Genomic DNA, 24494 nt, shown 5'->3' with positions numbered 1-24494 from the left:
TAATAATTGATTATTATTAAAAAGGTAGTAAATATTGTTTCAAAAAATTACACCATTATTTAAAGAAAATTTATGCTGCTACTTACCTAGAGATTGACGAATGATCGTTAATAGGAGATAAGCCATGGACATAATGCATATCTTTAATGATTTATCCATAACTGGTGTGAAGCAATCCATTCAAATTTTATCAGAATATAAATGTTGAAACCTTTTAATATGTGATATAAACTATTAATGTTAGCACAGATACAACAGACAATTTTACAAGCAAATTATTAAGTGAATGAGTTTGATTGTCACAAAAGATCTCGAACCGACATGGCGTTTTCATGCACATCACCTACCAGTCATCGTAGCGCCCTCAATGGTTAAAAGGACGAACTAAAAATATTTACCAAAGTGTTGTAAAAATTATTTTTATCCCTTATATTTCCAAATAATGTCAAGAACCAATCATAAATTTCTACAAATCTTAAAATGAATCACCACGTGCACATATTTTAAACCATTTTCACAGTGTTTCTGAAAACTGGTAAAATATGGCAATACAAATGCTAAAGAATAGCAACATAAGTTATTTGTTGTGATCATCATTATAAATGTTTTATAATCACAAAATACGAATTGTTATTATAATTGGCTTGAAGCAATTACAATGATATAAATGGAAGGAATACGATATAGGTGAAATACAAAATCTTTCCAGTTGATCAAAAATAAATGAAAAGAGAAAAATATTCGGTCTGTAGGCTGCAAAACGCAGGCAGTGCATTTTTTGCACATGCGGTTTTTGATAAAAGCTCTTGAAAATAATGCTTCATAAAAAACGTTTTCGTCATATAAATATTTTATTCTGATATACAAAATAATGTTATTAAGTTATCTTTCCTATAAAGTTACAAATTAGTACTAGGTCTTATTTCTTATACTTGACGTTATAGGGGGCAATCAAAATCATGCGGTCATACAGCGCTTTCAATCTACATTTATTTTTTGAGCAATTATTGAGCAATATAAATAGCGCAAGGAGACAGATCATATTAGCTTTTCAGAAGCATTACCGGTTATAACTTCTATACCTTCATAACTTCAAGCGTGTATCTTTTAAATATAAATAATTCAATAACTAAAACTGTTCAATTGTTGTAAATTATTCAAATGGGATTACCAATTTTTACAGCTCACTGATAAAGCATCGTGTATGCATTCCAATCAAACAAGGGCTTTTTTAACTATTTTAAACATATTTTTTAAAAAATTACATATTTCTTATTACAAATACTCAATCATATAAATTCATACCTGTATGTCTTCTCAGAAGAATTGATTGTGAAAGTGTCTATTTTATGTAACAAAATACATCTGATTGTTTCAGTTGTTAAATAAACCAAAGGAAATGGTAAACATTATAAAATAACTTATTCGTCACTTAATATGATGCTATAGATTCTTTATTCGAAATAATAATATAATAATAGTTTAAAGGATATACAGTACTAGAAGAAAATTAGCGTGTAAAATGATTTTTATAGAAGCATCATACGTAGAATGTTTTCATATTTATTTAAGAAACGGTTGTTATAATAATTTAGAAACAAATTGGTTGAAATCCACCAGAACCATTTTGACTATTTATTCTTTATTAGATTTTCGATTGCTTATTATTACAAAAAACCTCAATTTAACACAATACTTTAATATTCCATAGAAATTTTGAGCACCACTTTCAACATTACAATAAAATGCTTAAATTACTTAAAGCATATAAAATCAATCATTGCGTATACGTCAATAGCTGGCTATAGAAAATCCATGAAGAATATTTATCTAGGAAGAAATGCATTCAGCGTGGGTAAATTTGAAAGGAAAATCATACGCATTTATATTATCAGTGAAGTAACCAATGATATGTATGTGCTTTATAGGAAACAAAAGTGTCAAAATCAGCAAGCCCCACCATCAGAAATTAACCACCAGAGATTTAGCTTTAGGATCACGTTTCGAAGATTGAATATAAACATGTAGTACATCGCATACCATAGACAGTTTCATTTTAAACCGAATTAAAAACAAGTTTCAGAAAGAACTCATTTAGCTCATTTCGGTACTAAGAGGTGTTGCTGTAAGTGGGTACATAGACGGACCACCTCGTGATAATTGCTTGGAAATTTTATACGATACACTTATCTGCAATTTGTAAATGGAAAATACTCTTCAACAAAGCAACAATGGGTGAAGCACAGCTTCTCTTCTGACCATTTTTTACTGAAGAGATTCTTAGTGGTCAATACTCGGAAGCTAGAGACTTCTAGCTAACTGGCAGCTTTAACGGTTGTAAATTTAACTTCTCTTCATCCTGTTTTTCAGATATTTTATCTTATTGCCAGCAACTTTTGAAGATATATATTTATTGTATTTGTGCATATATTTGCAGAAGACAGTGCAGACTGTTTTCTGCATTGGAAATAAAAAACATATAGTATCACTTAGAATTTTAAGTAATTTATATAACCTTCTGAGCGTTAGGGTTTTAGCCCTGAAATTTCAGAGTTCCTCAAAACATCATAAATAAATGGGGTGTTCTTGATTTTATTAAAAAAAGGACACTCTCACTTTGCACCTTTATTACTTTTCTTCCAATATACCCCCAACCCGGAATCGGATATATCAAAGGCCTAGCAGAAATACTATTTACGTGTAATGAATACGAAAGCAACCCTTACATACGGGAGTTTCCGTCTGTAAAAGCTGAACAGAAACGTATTAAGAAACGGGAATTGCATATGATAAATCATTAGCATAAAAACGTGAATGTAATATTCAGTTATACAGCATCTACCTGCATTTCATCATTGCTCTGTAACTTGATGAAAAACAATAGGAAATCTGTAGCTTTCCGAAATAAGCAGTAAGAGCTGGCCAAAGAAAAAAATGTTATAGACAAAATAGATATAAATCTTCAACAATACAATACAATGGATGCATATTCATAACGCAGAAATTTAAGGTAAGCAAATTATCATGTCTATAATAATTTAGAAAAGGTAATACAAGGGCATAGGTTAAATACCCTTTTAGTGTATTCCAGTTTTGAAAAAGTGAAAAATGTTTTCCATACGTTTCTTCTTATAACAGTCATTAATAGCTTACAAAATTACATACATCTTGAAATAAAAATAAAGACTCTTTTTCAAAAATGAACGTATGAAGAACACAAAACAAAATATTTATTGAAGATTTATGTGTTTAATTTAGTGAAGTTTGGAAAGACAGTCTTAAAAGTAATTTTGAAACCTACTATTCGTTGCGAAATATGCCATATATTGTACTGAACATGAATAGAATATTCTATTTCTAGTTTTAGGACATTTGGTTTTAAGAATATGGATAATGAAAGGAACTCATTTCTATTCTACTCTTTTTGCATTTACCTATTATACCCTTTTGAGAAACACAATAAATGGAAACTTAGATTACTTTCACACAAGATTCAAAACAAAAATTTAACGAAATAATTTTTCAGGTGTATTATTCTTAAATGATATCGGCATGTTATAAACAAGCAACGCATTACTAAGCAAATTGTAACTTTTACATAATAGACACAAATAAGGACAAACTGAATCAGGAAGTACATCATGATGAGCATATTTGGTCAAATCATATAGTGAAAATCAGAACAATGTGTTTGTTCCTTAAAATGAAATATGAAAACGGTTAAAAGGATTAGATATTATTGTAGACGAAAGTAATTCGAGCGCAAAGTGTAAGACGTTGCACGTTTACATGGTTACGGATAAATTAAAATACACAGAAATGTTATGAGATCTTTCCACATTCGATTAAACTTGGTAAGATACGTTTCACAGCAAACAGATACCCCAGTTTCTGGCTAAGATCTGTAATTAGATAGTCTCGGCTACCGGGGTATAAAATTGATGAGCTTGGCAGTTCTAGAACTCGAGGATGATCGTTTCATTACTGTCAGATCCGAAGGATTGGCATAAGTCCTAGAGCCGACGGCATCAGTAGCTTGGTAGAGCGGGTTTGCTGGGTAATGGCCTCGGTGACGGGCAGCCCGCGTAGTACTGGCGGGAGCATTTAGACGACCAGTCAAACTTTCAAACGACTAGGTCACGCCGCACAAGTAGCACCGAGAACAGGGCGCGGTAATCCCTCGGGTCCAGCTCGAAAGTGTGGAGGATGGAAATTAAGAAATCCGTATGATCCCGGAGTGGGACCCGGGGGCTCGGTGAGAGTATTTGTGAAACCTCTCCAAGGTGACATTTGCTAGACTACCACTCCTTGCCCAGTAAGAGGATTCTCAGATGAGACTCCAACCGAGTAATTGCACTGAACTGCAGGAGCTGGTAAATAATCTGTTATCTGTTACGCCAAACAGAAGAGAGAAGCTGGATCAGACTGCGCAATTAAATGTGCTTCTTTAAAAAGATAAATTGCAAAGTTCCTAGTCTGTGTTTTTAAACACACAGTGACAGCAGCTTCAGCACTCTAAACAACAAATTCTAGCCTTTACCAAATGCATTTTCTGGTTTTATTTTATATACAATATCCATCACAGACTTTCAAGAAAATATGTGGAAGCAAATTTTCCATGCCTGGTATAAAATCATACACGTAGAGAGTATGCATTTTATTTGTATTTCGAATGATAATAATTACACAAATACTCATTTTCAAGTGTTAACGACAAACTGCATTAAAATGATTTTCTTAAAAACTAACCGACTTAAAAAGAACTTTTAATTACTTTTATAAAGCTTTATTAAAATATATTTATAATACGTTAACCACACATATTATTCTGAAAATGTTCACAACTATGGTCAAATATAAGAACTGCTGCTGCAAACTATCTTCTAATTGACTACATACCTGTGACTTTGATAATAACAGTTTTGACAAGAGCTTTTCCAATACCATTAGATACATTACACTTGTACATGCCTTCATTTTCCTTTGAAATTTCTGAAATAATTAAGGTACCATTGGAAGAAATTATTGGTCGATTTGGCCCTGACAGTGTCACAAAATCGTTAGACAAACCTAGTTGAGAAAAACATATTTTAGATTTTAAACGCATATAAAAGTAGAAAATAATTCAATATAACAAGATTCTATTTAAAAGTTTAAATTAATGTAAACACGATTTTTATGAAACGGTGAATTTTACTCTTTATTACAATATAGATTTTACCTCTTAATATCTTACCTTAATGAATATTACTATGTTTCAGGTAGGAGCAAGAATATCTTGTGTTTCTAGGCAAAGAAAATTTGGTCCTGTACGCTATTTTATGTAGAATATGCTGTAGGGTTTATATTTATTTTAACTAACATTTATTTTAAGTTTAAACTATCTTTCCTGTCAAGCCTTACTTTCCCCTGGAACTGCCAATGCCAGAGTATGTAAATTTTAGTAGAACGCGCAAGGATTCAAATTAGCAGCGGAAGTATTCTGAGTGAAATAGAAAGGAAACGAGTTCGAAGGTGTGCTTTCTTACTTCACGAGCGCGGAGGTAGTTAGTCAGAAATTGAAGAACCACGCATTTCGGCCTGTGTGCTTGCCTCGGCAAATTGTTAATCTTTCAACGTAATATTATTTGTGTATAAGAAGAAATAATATTTCATATCTTAGAGACTCTTCGCAGTTGTCTAGGTTCGCAAATGATAAAATGGCTTTAGACTTCACAATATGTGTCTGAATTTCTAATTTTTATGAAACAATCTTCAAATACATTATTTCTATTTCTCTATTTTTTATTTGCTTTTCAGCAATTTTTTTTTCTTTTAGAACTGGAATATTGCTTCAGGTTGATAGTTTATATATTGTTCTTAGGCTACTGCACGTAAGCAACCCACCTAAACAAACTGACGTCTGAAATCTTCTGATTGGAGGCTACATCTCACAGAAGAGGTAACCATTAAAAGCGCATATGTTTTAAATATTAAAAAGAAATTGAAAAAATATAAAAAATTGAAAACAAAGGATTTCTTGCCTGTTTATGTAGTACATCAAATTAGAAACATCTTTTATTAATTAGAAAATGCCTTGTTAATCCGTTATGTACGAAAAGTGCACGAAAATTTAAAATGAGTAACTGTCTGAAGTGAAAGTGTTCAAGTTTGGAGCAAAGGCAACACTTTCCAACATTTTCATTCTTTCCAAGGGTTCTTTTCCTCCTTCCTGTCCATTTCCAAACCAGATCATGTTTACTGATATAATTTTTCTACAATGTATTTTATATATTAATTAAAAACAATATACCACCATCGAGGTGTAAAAAAATCATTAATTATTTCAACGTTGGGGGAATATCACGTGCTTTGTGCACTGGAAAATAGAATTATACACAACAAGAAAACTCTATTCTATCATTTTCACTAAAAGTACAGCAAAATTAAATGCAAGGGAGTTCTAAGTTAAACAAAATAACGTACGTCATAACCCAGGGACTGGAAACAAATGAAAATTAAGAAATTTGTAAGGCATGTACATATATGTTTTAATTAATTATTTAAACTAAACCTTGTTTTTATTAAATGCTTTCACAACAACTAGAATCATCAATCACATCGAAAAACATCGAAGAATAAAATGTCATTCAGCTTTTAGATGAACGTATTTAATTACATAAAATAAAGATTCATTGTTGCTTCCACACTAAATGAGACCCACCTTTTATTTTTTAATATATTTGAACCGAAAAAGCATAAATGAAAATTTAAAATTAATGTTTTCCTTTAGTTGTAACCTAAGAAATAGGTAAATAAAACCTTCATTTTGATTAAAAAAATCTCCAAACATGTAGAATTATTGTTCAGTTATGCAGAATTATTACTACTTAATGTTAAATAATATCGTTTCTATAAACTAGTTGTTTACTAAGCAAAAGAACAGAAAATCAAAAATTGCGTTAAAAATTCCTGATGAATATCATTGCGAAAGAAATAAAATTTATGGAACAACAGACGAATATTCTGCGGAAATATAAAATTATAAAAATAATAGTGATTAAATATATGACCCAATTATTTCTTTAATACAGTGTCCCCCAGGCACAAATATCCAGAAAAGGCATAGTTTTAAATGGAAAGAGTAATTAAATAACGTTTTAGAAATATAGTCCTGTTAACTTCCTGTATCTTCTGTCATTTCTTGGTAAGGTTCTGAACGTTTTAAGAACTTACAAAAAGTCTGATATTTGTTATTATTGCCTTTATACGTATATGTATTCCTACTTTCAATAATTAGAACTCGTAAAAGTCAATACATACCAAAAGTGCGGGACCAAGTCGTGATGGGTTCCGGCCTTCCCGATCCTTGACAGTGTAGGAGTAAGGAATCACCATTAACTGCATCGTGATCTTCGGGAATTATTTTCCATGAAGGAGGAACTGGGAAAAGATATCATTTTTAAATGAAATATTATTTAATTTTCTTACATTTACTCAAAATAAATGCTCAGCATAATTACCTGAATTTTCTTAATTACTTCTCATCACGCGTATTATCCCATTACACACAGCGTGTTCAACTTAGAAGTAAACCGCCTATTTAACGGTCATAATTTTAATCATATTTTGTTTGCAGAGTTTCTCTGATTCCTATATCGTTCCTTCATGCGTGGGAGGTTGATTAGTCAGTTTAATGCAAGGAAGAATAAATTCTTAGTAAGCAGGTTAGGTTAGGTTATTTAATTACGGCAAAGCCTCGAGGGCTATCTGCCTAAAGGGAGGGATGCCTTCGTGGAGGACTTTCTATGGGAAACTGGCTCGTATACACGTTACACATGGGGAAAACCACGAAAACACCCATGCAGCCAGCCCGTTCGCGGGATTCGAACCTCGGACCGAACTACCAGTGTTCAGCGACTTTACCGCTCGGCTGCTGGTGGGCCCCTCTTCGTAAGCAGAAACGGACTTGATTAGTTTCTTGTGGGAAGCATAACTCTGTCACTGCATAAGTCATCTCTGATGGTTATTTTGTAAGCACTTTATTGGCAGTGACATTTCTGTTTTAGAATAATTATCTTTTATAGATGAACCGTAGTTTCGCCGAATATATATATGATTGTGGCCACAGTTACTAGACACGGAGCTCTCAAAACCTGCATTTCTTAACTTAATCTCTTCGCATCTTGCAAAATTTATTTGGTGTGCCTTGCAAAGATGACGAATTAGCAGCCCTTTTTTTAAACAATCATAGAAGCCGAGACGTACTAAGCTATTATTTGACAATTTGTTACACTATGGCAGGAGAATGAACAGCACTTCTGGATATAACACTTCTAGTGCAAAACGCAAATATTATACAGCAGATTCCACTGCGAAGGTGCTGGAGAAGGGTTTGGCAGACAGAATCATACCTGAGGACTATGACTACTGAGATATCCAGCGCTTTCCTGGATAATGTAACATTAATATTTCATGGAAAGCTTGAAGTTAACTTTTCATAAACAGTACAAACACTTTGAAAGAGCCATTGATGTTGATAGGACCGCAGAGAAACGCATAGATAAAGGCTTTGAAATAGATAGACGTCAATGTATGTTGAAGGACTTATGTGCATCGTAAATATATATATATATTTATTGCTTCTACTGAAGATCCACATTTAAATTGAACATACGGCGTATCTAATAAAAGTTTTCTAAATATTTATATAAATTATTAAACGTTTAGTTAATGGACAGATACTGTAAAAAGGCAAAAGAATATTTTATTAATAACTAAATTAGTATTATTAAATCCAGGTGATACTAGAGCATTTTCAAAACTTTGAGAGGCAAGCTATTTGCTCAATGCAATCCAACAGAAAACTCGATCGAAAATTAATTGTAACATTAATCCTTTACCGGTTTTTAATAGCTTTAGACTTGAGTTATATAAATATGAAAATGCTTCTTCTATGGAAAGATATATTAATGAAGGATGAAAACCGACGAATAGACAAGCGAATATTTTCTCATGATATAAATCTATTGCAATCACTGAATAAAAATTATTTTTTTGCCAATGAAGATAAAAGATAAACTTAATAGTTGGAGGAAGATGCTTCAGCAGAAAGAAAGATAAAAACAGCTCGGAAAATATATACAGAAAAGGTGAAGTTACATGTATTAATTAAAAGCTTTATTATTTTCCGCAAAAGGTTTCCAAAGGATGTAAATTAAAGAACAAAACCAAGGACTTTTATAATTGTTTCATAATTAATAATAAAGATTTGCATCATTATGTCATAAAAGAGCAGGAAAACGGAGATTTTATTGTACAGAAAAATCTAGCTTAACATGATTAATAAATGAATTTGTAAATTAATGAGAGATAAACAAAATCCCGTTTAGTGAATACGTTGAACAAAAAGGAATAATTAAAACTCACCCATCAAATAGCGCAAATTTGCCTACCACTTAATTTTCTATCTAGGTGATCACAACAATAATGTTTTTGTATAATTCCTAAAATTTCAATGTACATATATTTTTAAACCAGTCTTTTTTGCCAAATATAACATTTATTGCTTTTAAAATTTTTAAAAGTTCTCTTTCCTTATTCAACTGATGCTTCTTAGTTTCTGCAATATTAAATAGTATGAGACAGTTATTATATGATATCATTTATGGCTAGGTTTCGTACTAGAGTTAAGATGCGATTGCTTTATTATGAATATTAGGAAATATTCTTAGGAAAGGAAAAGAATATTTTTACGAATTAGTGAACTCTGATTTACATTCTTAATAACATTAGAAGACATAAGAAGTAAATACTGCTTAAAATGATGAAAGCAAGCATCATATTATTTCCTAGCATGTGACTGTATATATTTCGTCACATATTAGGAAATAATATGATGCTTCGAAGTTTCCATTATGAACTCTGGTACTTACCTAAGACATCCAGGGTGGTTGTGTATCGTCCCAGAAGTCCCCTTGTACTTACAACGCAAGTGTAATTGCCACTGTCTTCTAGTTTTAAAGGATCTATTACAAGGGTTGAAAGAAAAGGGAAGGACAAAATGTTGATATTTTGCCTGCCTGACGTAAGTTCTTTCCCGTTTTTAAGCCACTTGAAATCCATTTTCTCTCCGGCAGAAGGCGTACAGGTAGCACTCACTCGTTTACCTATTACTGACTCAGCAGGAAAGAAAAATGGTTGAATTTTTAATGCATCTTCGCCTGTAAAATAATGCAAATGAATAAATAGAAATGAATAGTTTAACATTATTTAACAATGTAATAATACTTTATTAATTAAATAACATAGCACTAATCTAGCAGATTATAAAAAGTAAAAAAAATGGTTTTTAATTAATAATTTGAGTTTTAAACTTAATAATTCATTAGTTAGCAAATCTTAATTGCCAATGTATAGCAAGCAAAGTAATGTGAAGAAGACCTCATGAGACTGAAAACGTAATGTCATATGATGACCTAAAATCACTATTGGCCCCTAAAATATATACAAAATTCAATTATTTATATTTAAAAATTGTATTTACATTTCTTAAAGGAAACTACGCTTATAGCAATTATGCATGTAATATTCAGCTTCGTTTCTGGGTTAATGTTCATCATTCTCGATTAATTAGGATTGTTAAATACTGTATTTTCATGTCGTCTTCTCATTTGCAATGCAAATAAATATTTAAAAAAATCCTAAAAAAAAATAAAATAAATAAATAAATAAAAAAATAAAAAAGGGCATCTCCACCAAATGTCACTTAAGTGTACATTTCCATTATTTACTAAAGGGATATAATTTCAATATTACTTCATGATATAATTCATGAAAATTAAATTTATCTGTAAGGTAAACTATAATTTAATCTACAGAATGCGGCGACATATATGTAAATAAAATGTGACTATTATAACTTGTATGTTCAATGCATTAAATCAGATGAAATAAAAAAAGCATTAAAATTTTATACTTAATTCTAGATTTACAGGACAATGAACGTTTTTCGTGAAAGCATTAAATGGTTTAAATTATGTAAAAGGAGGTTAGTAAAAGGAGGTTAGTTAAAAGGAGTAAAAGTATTGGATTGTGGGAAAAAATCGTAAATGGGTTAATAAAAAAAATTCAGATTAAATTTTTAACATTTTACTGGTGTGTCTTTAGTTGGCTTGACTATGCTTAACTATCATTCAGATGACTAATACTGTTTAACCGTTGAGCAGAAAAAATAACTTTTTTTTATAAAATAGAAACACTTCGATATGAATTTAGCATTCAATATTTATGATGATGATCTAGAAAATTCTTTGAAAAATATTAATTAAGAGATTATAATTTCTTCAATTCAACAAAATAAGCTTTTTTCATGTAATGTATTTGATCAGATTGAAACATAATAGCACGATGTCTATGAAATAATATTAATCTTCTATATATTCCAATTTTAATTAGCACGAATTTAATTTTGATATTTAACGCTATTTTAAATAAAAACTTATCAATAAAATTCCAAATTAAAAATCAGACAAATAATTTGACAACTTCCTCATAAAGAATTATTAAAAATAAACAAACATAGAGCGAGTGCATCCTTAGACATAAACACCCATATTTACATACATCAGTGCAAATGTACATACACAGGCAAACATATATAGACCAACTGCAATGTATGATAATTGCAGCGTATAATAAAACATTAATTATACAACCATATGTAAATATGTATACCTTTCAAAGCACAAAAAATGTGGGATTTATTACAAGGCTAATCAATCTTTTCATCACGCATTATGATTAAAAATGTAAAAATCTTAACATAGCTTAATAGAATAATGATCAATAATTAACATATATTTAAGTTTATTTCTGTTAACTCAGATATGTGATGGCCACTTTTTGAAAATTACTAAACTATTAAATTGCTTGGACAGTAATTACAAAATTAACAAATTAACAACATTTAACACAATAATCCGAGTAACAAAAACTGCACTAAAAGCAGTAGTAACTATTTGATGGCCACTTTTCGAAAATTACTAAACTATTAAATTGCTTGGACAGTAATTACAAAATTAACAAATTAACAACATTTAACACAATAATCCGAGTAACAAAAACTGCACTAAAAGCAGTAGTAACTATTTGATAATACCTCATAAGCGCAGTTAGTTTTAATAATCTAAAATCACGGTAGTTACTGCAGTTATTATAAATTTGCTATTAAAAACTATCTGATTTTTTCTAATTAAAATAAAATTATGCTAATAAAATATTTAAAGAAATAAATGAAGGATGAAAATGACTTACCTATGACAATTTTCCAGAAAATTAGATGTAGAATTATCCTGTAGATCATTCTCCCTACTGTCAAATTACTTCGTATTCCAGTTGGATTTATTAATCCCCCTGTCATAACGCAAAAATGAAGCTTCTTCTGTAAAACACTCCAATAATATGAAGACCGACTTAAACAATTTTATCTCTGCATACTACTGAGATATCAAAAGAAATAAAGAAAAGGAGCTATACGTATGCACGCAAGAAATGGCGTTTGTACTATGTAAGCTCTGACAGTGTCACGGTGAATAGTAGCGCCCTCAGTATTCCAGTTGAGTAACTAAAATATTATGAGAACTAAATACAAATCCGTGATTTTAGAAACTGTTAAATCTGAAATCCTTGGTTTTTATAATTACAATTACAATAATGAAATTTAAAATACAGTTGCTCATATTTAAAATACAGTTACTTATAAGTTTCTTAACTGTAGAATACGAATCAATTACATATATGCCACCAAACCGCTAAATCGCAAAAATCTTTTTATTATGATTAAATCCTATATTCATGGTTATTGAACCACTTAATAAAAAACAAGGCATATATAAAAATGAAGCCACCAGTTCGCAAATATATGCACCCGAAACTAATAACTAGTAGCGGCTGTTCATGAAGTAAGTCTCAGGTTAATTTAAAATTATTTTTAAATATTTCATCAATTCATTGAAACGATGTCATTAATTAGCATTATTCATTATGGTTCGAGAAATTAATTGTTATTGTTGAGCATAACGAAGAAGCTTGAATTCTTTTATTCCACTTCACGCCCAGATACACACTAGAGTTCAGAAGTTAAAAAAAGAAAAGTGCTGTTTACAGTCGTGTGCAAAGTAAGTTCTAAAATCAAACTTCATGTTTAGAATTTAATTTGCTGCACAGAATTGGTCTAAACCAGTAAAATATGAAAGCTTTGTTTTACTTATTACGTGCTCCACCCTTAGGCACTACACGGAAAGGGAGGGATGCTCGTGGAAATCTTTTTAATGGAAACTGGCTCGTATACACGTTACACATGGGGAAAACCACGAAAACGCCCATGCAGTCAGCCCGTTCGCCGAGATTCGAACCCCGGACCGAACTACCAGTGTTCAGCGGCTTTTACCGCTCGGACGCTGGTGGGCGTCATAGTAAATCTTGATTACTGTATTAGTGGTTCAGTTGACAAGACACAAATAATTTTCAGACATATGAAAAGTGCAATTAATAGAATGATGACATTCAAAACGGATTTGATTTGCACTACAAATTACATCTTCAGTGATTATGAGTGTTTATTGCATACATTTATCCCAACGAACTTTCAATAAAAATGTAAAGTTTCATAACCTCTACTTAAATGTGCAAGGTAAAATCTTCTGACGGAATTTCATTCATTTTTATGCGATACATTTTTATATCGCTGAAGTAAATTTGCGTTTTATTTAAACAAGATAATAAATTTGATACAAGAACAATTAAAATGCTTGTTATTTTTCTTGTACGGTAATTTCTATATTTAATTAAAATATTTAATCTATTTCCTTAACTGTACAAAACAAATATGAAATACTAGAACGACACCTATTTTATTGTATCAATATCGCAGATATAAAAATGTAAAACACTTATTCGCGCAAAAAAATGTGTTTAAGCACAGCAAAGACAAATCTTACGAAATACTTTAAATATGCGCCTAAAATAGTTTGATAGGAAACAACGTAAAAATGAAGAAATTCTGGAAACCCATACCTTTTTGTGCTAGACATACAGACAAGAAAACTAACAAAATTGAAATTGAATGAAACAGATATAGATTAGAAAGTGTTGAGCAAAGACCAAAATATTTTCACAAATTATTTGTTTACACAACTTTAATGCTTTTCACGAAGGATCTAAGATTTTATAACATACATAAATATTTTCTGCAAACTTATCTCATGAAAAGCGTGCAATTGATAACATAGCATCTTATTTTGGTCATAATACAGACATTTGCAATGTTCTGTTTTATTTTACTTACTAAAGACAGTGAAACTGAAGTAAAATTTGACATATGATAATTAAAAGCTGTTAAGAATAAATTCATAACACTGAATCTGCTGTTTTGATATTTATAGCTCGACATACAGTTCGAATGTTTCACTACGTTTTAGAGATATTAGGTTTGTAAAAGCAAAGAACAGGAAAAACATGCATTGTCTTCTCCGAGATTCGAAGTCCAGATTTCCCGATTACTAGCCGGACATAGTTCCAGTTAACCACGCAAGCACTCGGTACAAAGGAAGAATATATATTATTAAGTTATAGCTAGTAAAATGATACTAATCTTGAAAAACTAATACTGGATCTTGGTTTCATGTAACCACTACAAGAGTTTGATGATAACATTCGACGAATAACATGGTGCTCAAGTTAAAATTCAAGTATAATATCATAAGCCAAATAAATACTTTTATCCATTTATATGTTGCTTTCAGCAGTAATGATACTCTTGCAAAAATGCCTAGTCATGAGTAAAGATGGACAATAAAGTCATGAGTAAACATGGACAAAAATATTTTAATTTATATTTATAATTTTGTTGAGTTAGTACATAAATACACTTCTTTGAAATTATAAGATAATTTTATTTACGAAGTCGCAGTGCAAAGTAAGGAATGATAAGCGCCTTTTTTTAATTTTTTCCAGCCTTGCAGATCAAAGAGGTTTAAGGTTCAGTTAGTTTTCAAAGAAAATTCTTACAGTGGTAACTAATTAAACCCTAAAGTATAACTCTTAGAACTATGAGGCGATTTTCTTGACGCTGTTGTATGTGTATCAGGAATATACTAAATTAAACACTGAATATCCTGATATAGGGTACAAGAAACTGAAGTGGAAATTTAAAAAAGTGTCGATAATTGTTTTCAGTAACTGAACCATGATTACAATACACATGTGAGTTCGTTAGCATCGACTTGCTAATTATAAATCGGAGGAAACTCATTGACAGATTTAACATTGTAAATATGCAGATCATAATTTACAAATACCCATAAATATATGTGAACATAACGTGAATATAAAAATAAATATGTGACTAACAATAAATAATGGGGTAGCTGCCGAAAAGTATCAAATCTAAAGCATCCACAGCAATAATTAATATATTTTATTAATTTTTCTACATACCTATCACTTTAATGACAATTGTTTTGATTAAATCATTTCCTATTCCATTCGATATATTACATTTATACATGCCCTCATCTTCTTTAGTAATAGCATCTAGATGCAGACTGCCATTCGGATACACAGTGACTTGATTTCGCACAGAAATAGGAGAAAAATCAACATTTTCACCTAAGGAAGCAAAAGAGATTTAATTATGTTCAATGCTGATACTGTATAAGGTAAGTGAGTTGATTTTAATTACATGCACAGAACAATGAAACGATTGAAGATTCACTCTTATCTAAAAGAATAAACGCCAAATGTTATTCATTCTTTCACTTACAGAAAATATTACCTTTTTCTATTAAGTTTATATAGAATACAAACTTTCTGAAATTACAGAAATGAGCCAGTGTAAAAATATCGTCGAAACCTGAGAAGAAGGTGTTGTGCGTATAGTAGTTAAAAGGAGGAAAATTAGATCTTTATACATTTTCCATAATACATTCCCAAATTGCCCAGCACTCCTTATAAATGAAAACTATTTATATGAGGAAGCAACAAAGTTGCTACCTATGAACTCTTTTATCAACATTCTCTTTTAATCCTTCAACTGTAATGTGATTATTATTTGCTTTCTCTCAAAAGTACATAATTTCATATACATTCCAGAAAACTCTATTACATTTAAAACTTTCTGTCTATATTTTTAGATAATTCATCGACTGTAATGTGAAATGCTGGTGCTATTGTTTTAAGTAACTTTATGAGTAAAACTTTATGCGTAAATTTTAAAAAATTCCCTCTTTTACATATTTTCTGAATTTGAAACGTATGGCTTGATGATTGCAATTTATTCCATTTTTTATTTAAGAACTTATAGACAAGCTTTCGGAGTAGAAAAAAATAAATTAATTGAGATGATTTTGCAACATCCGATTGCGTGGACATTCTAACGTTTCAGATAGGCCAAATTTCCTACTTCGAAGTCTCTGATATTAAACATAAGAAAATTAATAAGCAGTTAGCATTATTCAGGCTCCGAGGAAGGATGCAGCAGTTTTCGTTAAATTAGGTTTAACTTTGATACGAGGTTTTTCTAACACAGATACATTTTCATAAAACTAGCTTCAAAAATCTTTAAACACAAGATTTAAAATGCTAAGTTATTTCTCTCATATCAAAGGTTAGCAAGGGTGAAAAAAAAGACAGTTTTCATCAGAAATAACCAATACAGGTATGGTTACGTTTTATAAGGTGCCGTTTTACACGGTTTCATAATGTAAGCCTTCATGTTTAATTCAAAGTGAATAAAAAAGAGCAATACATTGCATTTAGAAAAGTGCTGTTTATGAAAGCTTTCATGTAATATCAGCAACTGTTAAGTTACAATTCGAATAACTAATAAGGAATATTTGTCTCATAAAGATACAATATCAGTGGTATTTTAAAGAGTTTCGTGAAGAGATTTCAGAAAATGCAAAATGTCATTATGTCTATCCATTCAGCATCCATGCTTTGAGCACATGGTTTGGAAAGTAAGCAAAGGAACATGCTAAAACCGCAATTTGTTTTTCGTAAGTCCTTTGTAGATCTTATTTAATTTTTCCAGCTTTACTGTATATGTTAATGCAGCTCAAAAAGAAGCATTGTCATCAATTTATTCTCAGATTTCTATCCAAGTGAACAAAATATGTCAAGGTAAATTTAGCATTTGGGATTTTTTTTGACAAACAGTTTTCAAGTCAAGGCTAGGGAACATGTGTCCCAGCTGTAGTTAATGGTGGAATATATATGTCAGGCACGTAGCGATCGACTTACTGTAAGCACACCTATTATTCTGGAAAAGGTTATTATATGAAATAGATTTGTATCGTATGGTACAGAGTAAAAGGTATTCTTTACATAAACCAACATTATACATTGGGCAATTCATATTGGTTCTTTTCTCTATGTCCATTTGTGTACAACAAGCACAACTGCGTCTTGACTTTCCAACTATTGGAAGATGATCCCCAATATTCAGGATATTATAAGTACTTTTTAACACAGCAGTAATTTTTAAACTTTTAGTGGGAAATATATGTCCCGTTTGTAGTCAAAGAAAACTTATTATGGTTTCGGTAGATCCAATATCACAACATTCTGTCTAAAGAAATCAGCATATTCTACCCAAAGATAAGTATATTGTCAGTTTCAGTTAAACATTATTTTCGAAAAGTAATCTGTGATTTGCTCCAAAATATAGAAAGTTTGTCACAAAAATAATTACAATGAAATTTAAGAAACAATTACAAATAATTACTATAAATTAAACTATTAAATAATCAAAACTATCCTGAATAAACATATTTCTAGAAATATCGCCTAATATTTCTTAGCTCCTAATTTGATTTACAGTTGAAACTGTATAATTTATTAAATTATTTCCACAAAATAATTTTATTCAATTCTTACATTACTCGAAGAAAGCAAACGAAGACTACCTGCTTAACCCTTTGCGGCACAGTGTGTCCGGTCCGGACACACCTAAACATTTCCTTCTGTACGCACAGAAAAATTGAATGAAAAAGGATTTATAGGTTACTATAGGTTACTCTGAACCTTCTTTATTTATAGCAGATGGCAGATCAACACAAACCAGTCCATACATTTTAGGCATTAGTTTTTTAAGACCCTCATTTTTCAAAGAAATCTTCCAAATTTTTTTAGGGTATAAAAGGAATTGTTTGAAAAGAAATTTCTATGTTATTTTTTGGCTGTATCTTAATATTCTTATTCTATATTAGTTTTAAAGCTTTAATTTGAAATTTTGCCTAAAATCAAACGGCAAACCCTAGGTGTGCCCAGACCGGGCTCACCGATAATCTAGGATAACTGAAAGTCTGTATTCTTTGTTTCTCCGCATCTCATCAGTCAGTTCATTGACAACAATGCACTCGTTTCAGCACTCTTTTCGAAGCTCTATTCAATCAGTGTGCCACTTTGGGCACACCCACAGAACTAAAACGATAAGTGCTATCTTCACAAAATTTTACTTGTGTACTCCTCTAGGCCTAATTAGACTGCCTACCTTTTTTTAAATAAAAACTCCGACTTTAAAACGTAGCGTGCTGGAAAGGGTTAACATTTGCAATAGTACAGCATTCTGAAAATTATATTTTTAAATACAGCACATTTGAGATACGTTTTGCTTAAAGCAAGATTATATTATTGTTAATATCACATATGGTTTTAATGTTATTTAAGTTTCAAATAACTTATAGGTTTTTAATATCTCAATTTTGAGTTATCTTCTGGATTTTGCACATGTAGACAGAGAAATTTATAAAAATAAAAAATAACACTATAATATTATAATATAATACTATATTTACCGTTAGCTTTCATCCACGTCACTAAAGGTTCTGGTCTTCCAGCTCCTTTGCAATTAATAATTAGATTATCACCACTTCTTGCATCGGAATCAGAAGGAATGCTTATCCATGATGGAGGAACTGCAAAGTATATTTTAATTATCCTATGAATTTAAAGTAATAAACATCGGTTTTATCAATGATTCTTATTTTCCATTTCCGAAGCTAAGTGATATGTATAAAAAATATTTGCATTACAGCATTTTCAGAAGCATAATATCTAGAAGATATTATGAATATCTGAATCTGAATTATCTAATCTTCTGAAAATACCTGCATCACAATTAACAAGTATTTTATAGATAACTAAATGTTAACAACGCGTATAAGGAATTTATTCTGGGGTTAGAACCATCTTTTCAGTAATGACCATAATAATAAAAAATTAAAAACTATTAAGTAAAATGTTACTTACGCTGTGATAAATGAATTGTGCCAGCAGCAAATAATCTTACAGTATTAGAGATAAAGAAATTTAAAACCGCATTTATTATTAATCCTTACAAGTATAATAATGCCATTTAGATTCCGGATATGGTCACGAAAACATGAATTGGATATCCGGATTCTATCCCGAAAATATGAACACAAAGTTAAGAAGCTTAGTAACCACAAGTGTCTTGTGTTTGAGGATTTCGTCAAAACTGAGAGACTAAACTGCTAGACCTCTCTATTTTCTGATAAAATTTGAAAGGCTACTCCCAAGAAATTATCAGGTTTTTTTAATAAAAAATAGATAATAAATATAATAAAGGTGTCATTTTACATTACGGCCACATGAGACACAATACAACAGCTTATGGCATATAGAGACCAGGTGCTATATGGTACTTCCACACATGTCCTACGGTCCTTTTTATAATTTTCATTATTTTTTAGGACGACTAGGAGTAGGATTATATATAAAAACATAATGTATTGGGATTATGTCAGAAAACAAAATGTCAGTATAATAGTAGATGTAATTTCAATTTATTTCTCATAGTTATCCAGAAATTAAATAAGTCTGGATACATACTGAACTATTAGTGTACATTTCACTATTACGTCAACTAATCTGGTTTAATCTCAACTACCCTGAAACACGTTTTCAGTTTATGTCATTATATGAATATTAATTTTTATTAATTTTTCATACCTATGAAGCGGATTTTATGTGGAAATTTTGAGTGAACTTTGGAACATATTTTATTTTATGTGTCTACATTTTTAAGAGAATTAAATATGCTTTACGTTATTTGCTAAAAATATTTCCACACACAAATAACAATAAAATATATACACGAAAGATAAATAAGTTTTGAGATAATAAGCTACACAGTAGTAATTCATTTTATCCTGCAAATTTCTTTCCCGATAGCTTTGTTTTCATTCAAAAAAAAAAAAAAGATCGCTAAACAATCAATCTGTTAAAGGTAAGAAGACAAGATTGTTTTAAACATTACTGAGGTATCCTCGTGTAATCATACTGATGCAGTGTGCTTATAACGTGTGTGAAGAACTTGGAGGAATCGTCTACTAATATTACTAATGAAATCCAAGTTATCATTTTATACATTCTTGCATTTAAAGCAATAAAATTTATAGATGAAGACATATTTTAACGAAAAGTTTATTCACCTTCTGATTAAAAATTTCACGAATTTTAATTTATACAGCATTATCCCTAGGAAAATTTAGCTTTTTATGGTGGATTAGAAGCTGAATTTTCAAATTTATAATTTGAAAACGTTTTACTGTATGTTCCTCTTGATTAGTTAAGAAGGCATTTCAAAAAATTATTTCCAAATTTACAAGACAATAAATCAACTAGTTAATTTACAAAAAATTATTCAAAAGAATGAATTATATGAGGTTTAGCTAACATCTTATTTTTATATTAATTTTTTTTCCTTAAACTTTTTATTTTTTCTGTTAGCCGTCATCAAAATGTAAACTGAGTTAAGTTTATATAGCGAGGGAATTTTTAGTGAGTGCACTGGCAACTAAAACAAATAGCAGTTTAACTTGAGATGCCTACCTTGCCTACCTGCGTATTTGATAAGGGAATCATGTATACTTCATGCAGTATTATAATCCACATTAATTGAAGCCGAATTTAAATTGTTGTTAAACATTACCTAGTACGTTTTATTTATTTAACCATGTTTTTGAATCCCGCAAATAGTGATAACAAATATTTATTAATATTTATTTTTACTAGAAGACACTGTTATGGAATAAACCTTTTAATAAAGTTTTATCTGCATTGTTGAACTTCAATTAGTCTATTTGATACGCAGATGGAAATTCATCTTATCAGGGGAAAGTTAAACAAGTACAACTGTATAGTCATTAGGTTTATTTCGGAGTAAAACACGTGAAAAAATATGCAGTGTTCTCCCCGGGACTCTCACTCTGGACATTCCGATTGCTAGCCGGATATGTTTTCCAATTACACCACGAAGAGACGCGGTAAGGGAGGAGAAAATATCTTATGTCAATTTGTCTATATGTCTATCTCATGTTTAATTTTACGTGTGCATTTGAATTTCCGATCAGGCCAGAAAAATCTGCTCAAATATTCAGTTTTCTGTTAAGTTACAAATATGAATATATTATTTTCATACAGCACGTGAAGATGAAGTATTTCCTTTGCTACGAAAACCAAATGCTTTCTGCTCCAGTTAATGAATTTCCTTTTGTTAGTCAAAAAATATGTATCCAGTACCGAATAAGGAAGCAATACGTTTTATATTTTTCAGTTTCAACGGAAATGAATTTTGAATAATTAAGGAAAATCTATTTCTGCCTAGATAAAGAGAAAAACGACATTCATTATGTAAGGATTATGTTAATTTTATTAACAGTTAAATTTTAAGTTCCTTTCCTGTCAAATTCTTAACTTCAACTTACTACTTCCGGCCAGAACGTAGTTTTGGAATCACTCTGAATACTTAATGAAGAGGAGCGGTATTTAAACCGCGAAGTTCTACTTGCTGAGTTAGAGAGAATCAGAGTTTCTGATTTGCGCGCGTCTGCCTTTTGGCTACTCTCTCTCACAGTTGTTATTACTCTCGGCCGTACTCAGGCCCTTGATAAGATTCGTAAATAGAGTTAAGAGGCCAACTCGATTAGAATCTTGATAGCTTCGGCTATATCTCTTTAATTAATCTTAGTTTTAGTTTATTTCTTAGTCTCTTAAGTTCAAGCCCAAGGATCGGCTTTTATTGTACACTACAAAGCGGAGTTTTGTTAAATCTTATTGAAATAATAAAGGGTTAGTTACCCTTCCATCTTGTTTCTTGTTACACGAACTTAAGCGATTATTCGCTAACTAGTTCTTAAGATCCGTCACTTTCTACAGTAACTGAGAAATACACTAGTGAGAATCTTACAATTACTATAAATATGCACTTTTCGTGATTGTTCTTAAAATAGAATGCTCATTCTTAAAATGAAATAGTTGTTTACTTCTTAATAAATATAAACAATTTTCAAGATAAACATTCTAAAAAACATGCGCTAAGTTTTTATGAACTAAATCGGGTCTAGTAAATTAAAAATAAACTATATTTTTCCCGGACAAAGTTTGCAAAAAACTGATGCTCGAAAAATGGAAATTGTTTTATAAAGTGGTATATTATATAATAAAACCTTAAAATATAAAAAAATAATATAAAAAAATAAGCATCAGAAATCATCATTACATTTGATTTTTCTTTGAAACCAGTCTAATCTCAAAAACTTAAGGTGTTTATTACTACTTACTCAAGACATCTAAAGCCGCAGTGTAGCTTCCGGATAAGCCTCTCGTAGTAACAATGCAGGTGTAATTTCCACTATCATCTGACGTTAAAGGATCAATTACAAGACTTGAAAGTACAGGATACGACAATATATTTATATTTTGCCTTCCTGATGTGATATCTTTGCCATTTCGAAGCCATCTGAATTCCATTTTTTCACCTGTCAATGGTGTGCAAGTTACACTCACACGCTTGCCTATAGCAGAATCATGTGGAAATGAAAATGGCTGAATTTTCAATGAACTACCATCTGAAAATTGGGACATAATAATTAGCATTTTGTTGAAATACAACATTATTCTACAGAACCTATCTTAAGTATCGATATTTTAAAGAAGATAAATACTCTAAGAAAAATATTTAAATATACTATTGCAAAATTGTTCAAAATCCCCTTTTTTAAAATTATCTTTATTAATTAAGAGGTTACATTTTAGCCTATTAGGGTAGTTATAATAACAGCTGAACATATTTTTTTAAAAAACAATAATTTGATTTATCCGTAATAAATCAGGCAAGATCAAATTTATACATTTCATAGTGTTACACGAAGCTTCAAACATACTTAATTTAAAAAACGAATTATGAATAAAGAATGCATGTTTGGTATATGCGAATATTTTAAAAAGAGAAAGCTGAACTATATAATATATTAAGGATCACATTACTCCTTCAAAGTTTTAGTGGAATTTTATTCCTATTAGGTGTTGCTGTTCAGAAAGCTTACACTTAAAATTACTTTAGAATACGGAAAATATTGATTCATTGTTAATCACACATTTTTAGGTAAAATATTCTTAAATTTATTTTAATCTGAAAACTATGGGATATGAAAGCCGTTTCGTAAATTTTTACATTTTGCCATTATGAAATACTATATCTTTGCATTATATTTGAAAATGTAATGTATTTTTTTTTTGTTTCTTGTGACAGTTTTCTTATATAGTCCATGAGAAAATAAAGTAAGAGAAGCATCTACGTTATGTTACGCCCTTTATATAAATATAAGTTAGTTATAGTATATATTGCAACTTTATCAGCATTCAGAGTTCTGTTCAGAAGTGCATTATTTGATGAACAAAATTTATTTACATGCAAACTATACAGAACATATCTTTAAAAGATCAAATAGAATAAACAGAAAATTTAGCATATTTATTAGAAATCTAAGTTTATTGAAATTTTTAATTATAAACAGGAGGTTATTTATTACTTAAAAACCTTAAATGTAATTGTAAAACGGCAAAAAATTATATAAAATGCACTTTTATTAATAAATATGATAAATATAAATTTACCTGTGGAGTAGATGCCAAATGCAAGAACACTTCCCAGCAGAATGTATGGAGAAAAATAGATCATTGTTTTCCTGTTATCTAGATCTTTGCGATATGGTATCTTCTGAAACGTCTCGATATAAAATAAATAAAAAATAACTCGTAAAATGATCAAAAAGATAGGTACTATAAATGTTTACATCTAGGAGATCTCAAGAGTTGTAACACTGAATAAGTGCAGGAAGAACATGAAGCTTAATGGCGGTAACAGTGCGTTACTAAATGTCGTTCCTTACCCAGCACGAATAGTAGCGCCCTCAGTGTTTGGAGTTTTTAACTAAATATATTTGTAACACATATGTAAATAATGAAGTGCAGTTTGAAATGTTATCAATAAAATTAGATACATATTAAAACCAAAGTTAAATTTTTCTGTTTATTAATCTGAAATTGGTATGCGTTTTTTTTCCAACCGACGATTGCTAACTAAATCTTTCAGTATTAGTTACTGAACATTCAGTTTGGATCATAAGAAAATCTTCAGGGAATTTATG

The 24494-nt window shown here is 30.3% G+C and overlaps 1 protein-coding gene across 9 annotated transcripts in view; it reads right to left on the bottom strand.

Annotated features, from left to right (window-relative positions):
• LOC118194022 (cell adhesion molecule Dscam1-like) overlaps positions 1–24494 on the bottom strand; it is a 234218-nt gene that overhangs the window by 138146 nt on the left and 71578 nt on the right. The window contains exons 1-4 of one of the 9 annotated variants that reach the window (XM_085819461.1): positions 23962–24198; positions 22626–22913; positions 18837–18956; positions 15478–15648 (exon numbers count right to left, since the gene is read on the bottom strand). The exons of 6 other annotated variants lie outside the window; for them this stretch is intronic. In XM_085819461.1, coding sequence (XP_085675587.1) covers positions 15478–15648; positions 18837–18956; positions 22626–22913; positions 23962–24025 — 643 coding nt within the window. In that variant the 5' untranslated portion in view covers positions 24026–24198. Of the gene's footprint in view, positions 1–86; positions 313–4899; positions 5071–7302; positions 7423–9914; positions 10203–12294; positions 12531–15477; positions 15649–18836; positions 18957–22625; positions 22914–23961; positions 24199–24494 lie in introns of those variants that run through there. 2 more of the 9 variants (XM_085819453.1, XM_085819454.1) reach the window with 2 other exon arrangements.

Source organism: Stegodyphus dumicola, chromosome 6, assembly GCF_044657685.1.
Source record: "Stegodyphus dumicola isolate Sdum_Otavi_A_Nest chromosome 6, ASM4465768v1".
Taxonomy (NCBI): domain Eukaryota; kingdom Metazoa; phylum Arthropoda; class Arachnida; order Araneae; family Eresidae; genus Stegodyphus; species Stegodyphus dumicola.
The sequence above is the reverse complement of the archived record's forward strand: the minus strand, read 5'-3'. Positions and strand labels throughout refer to the sequence as shown.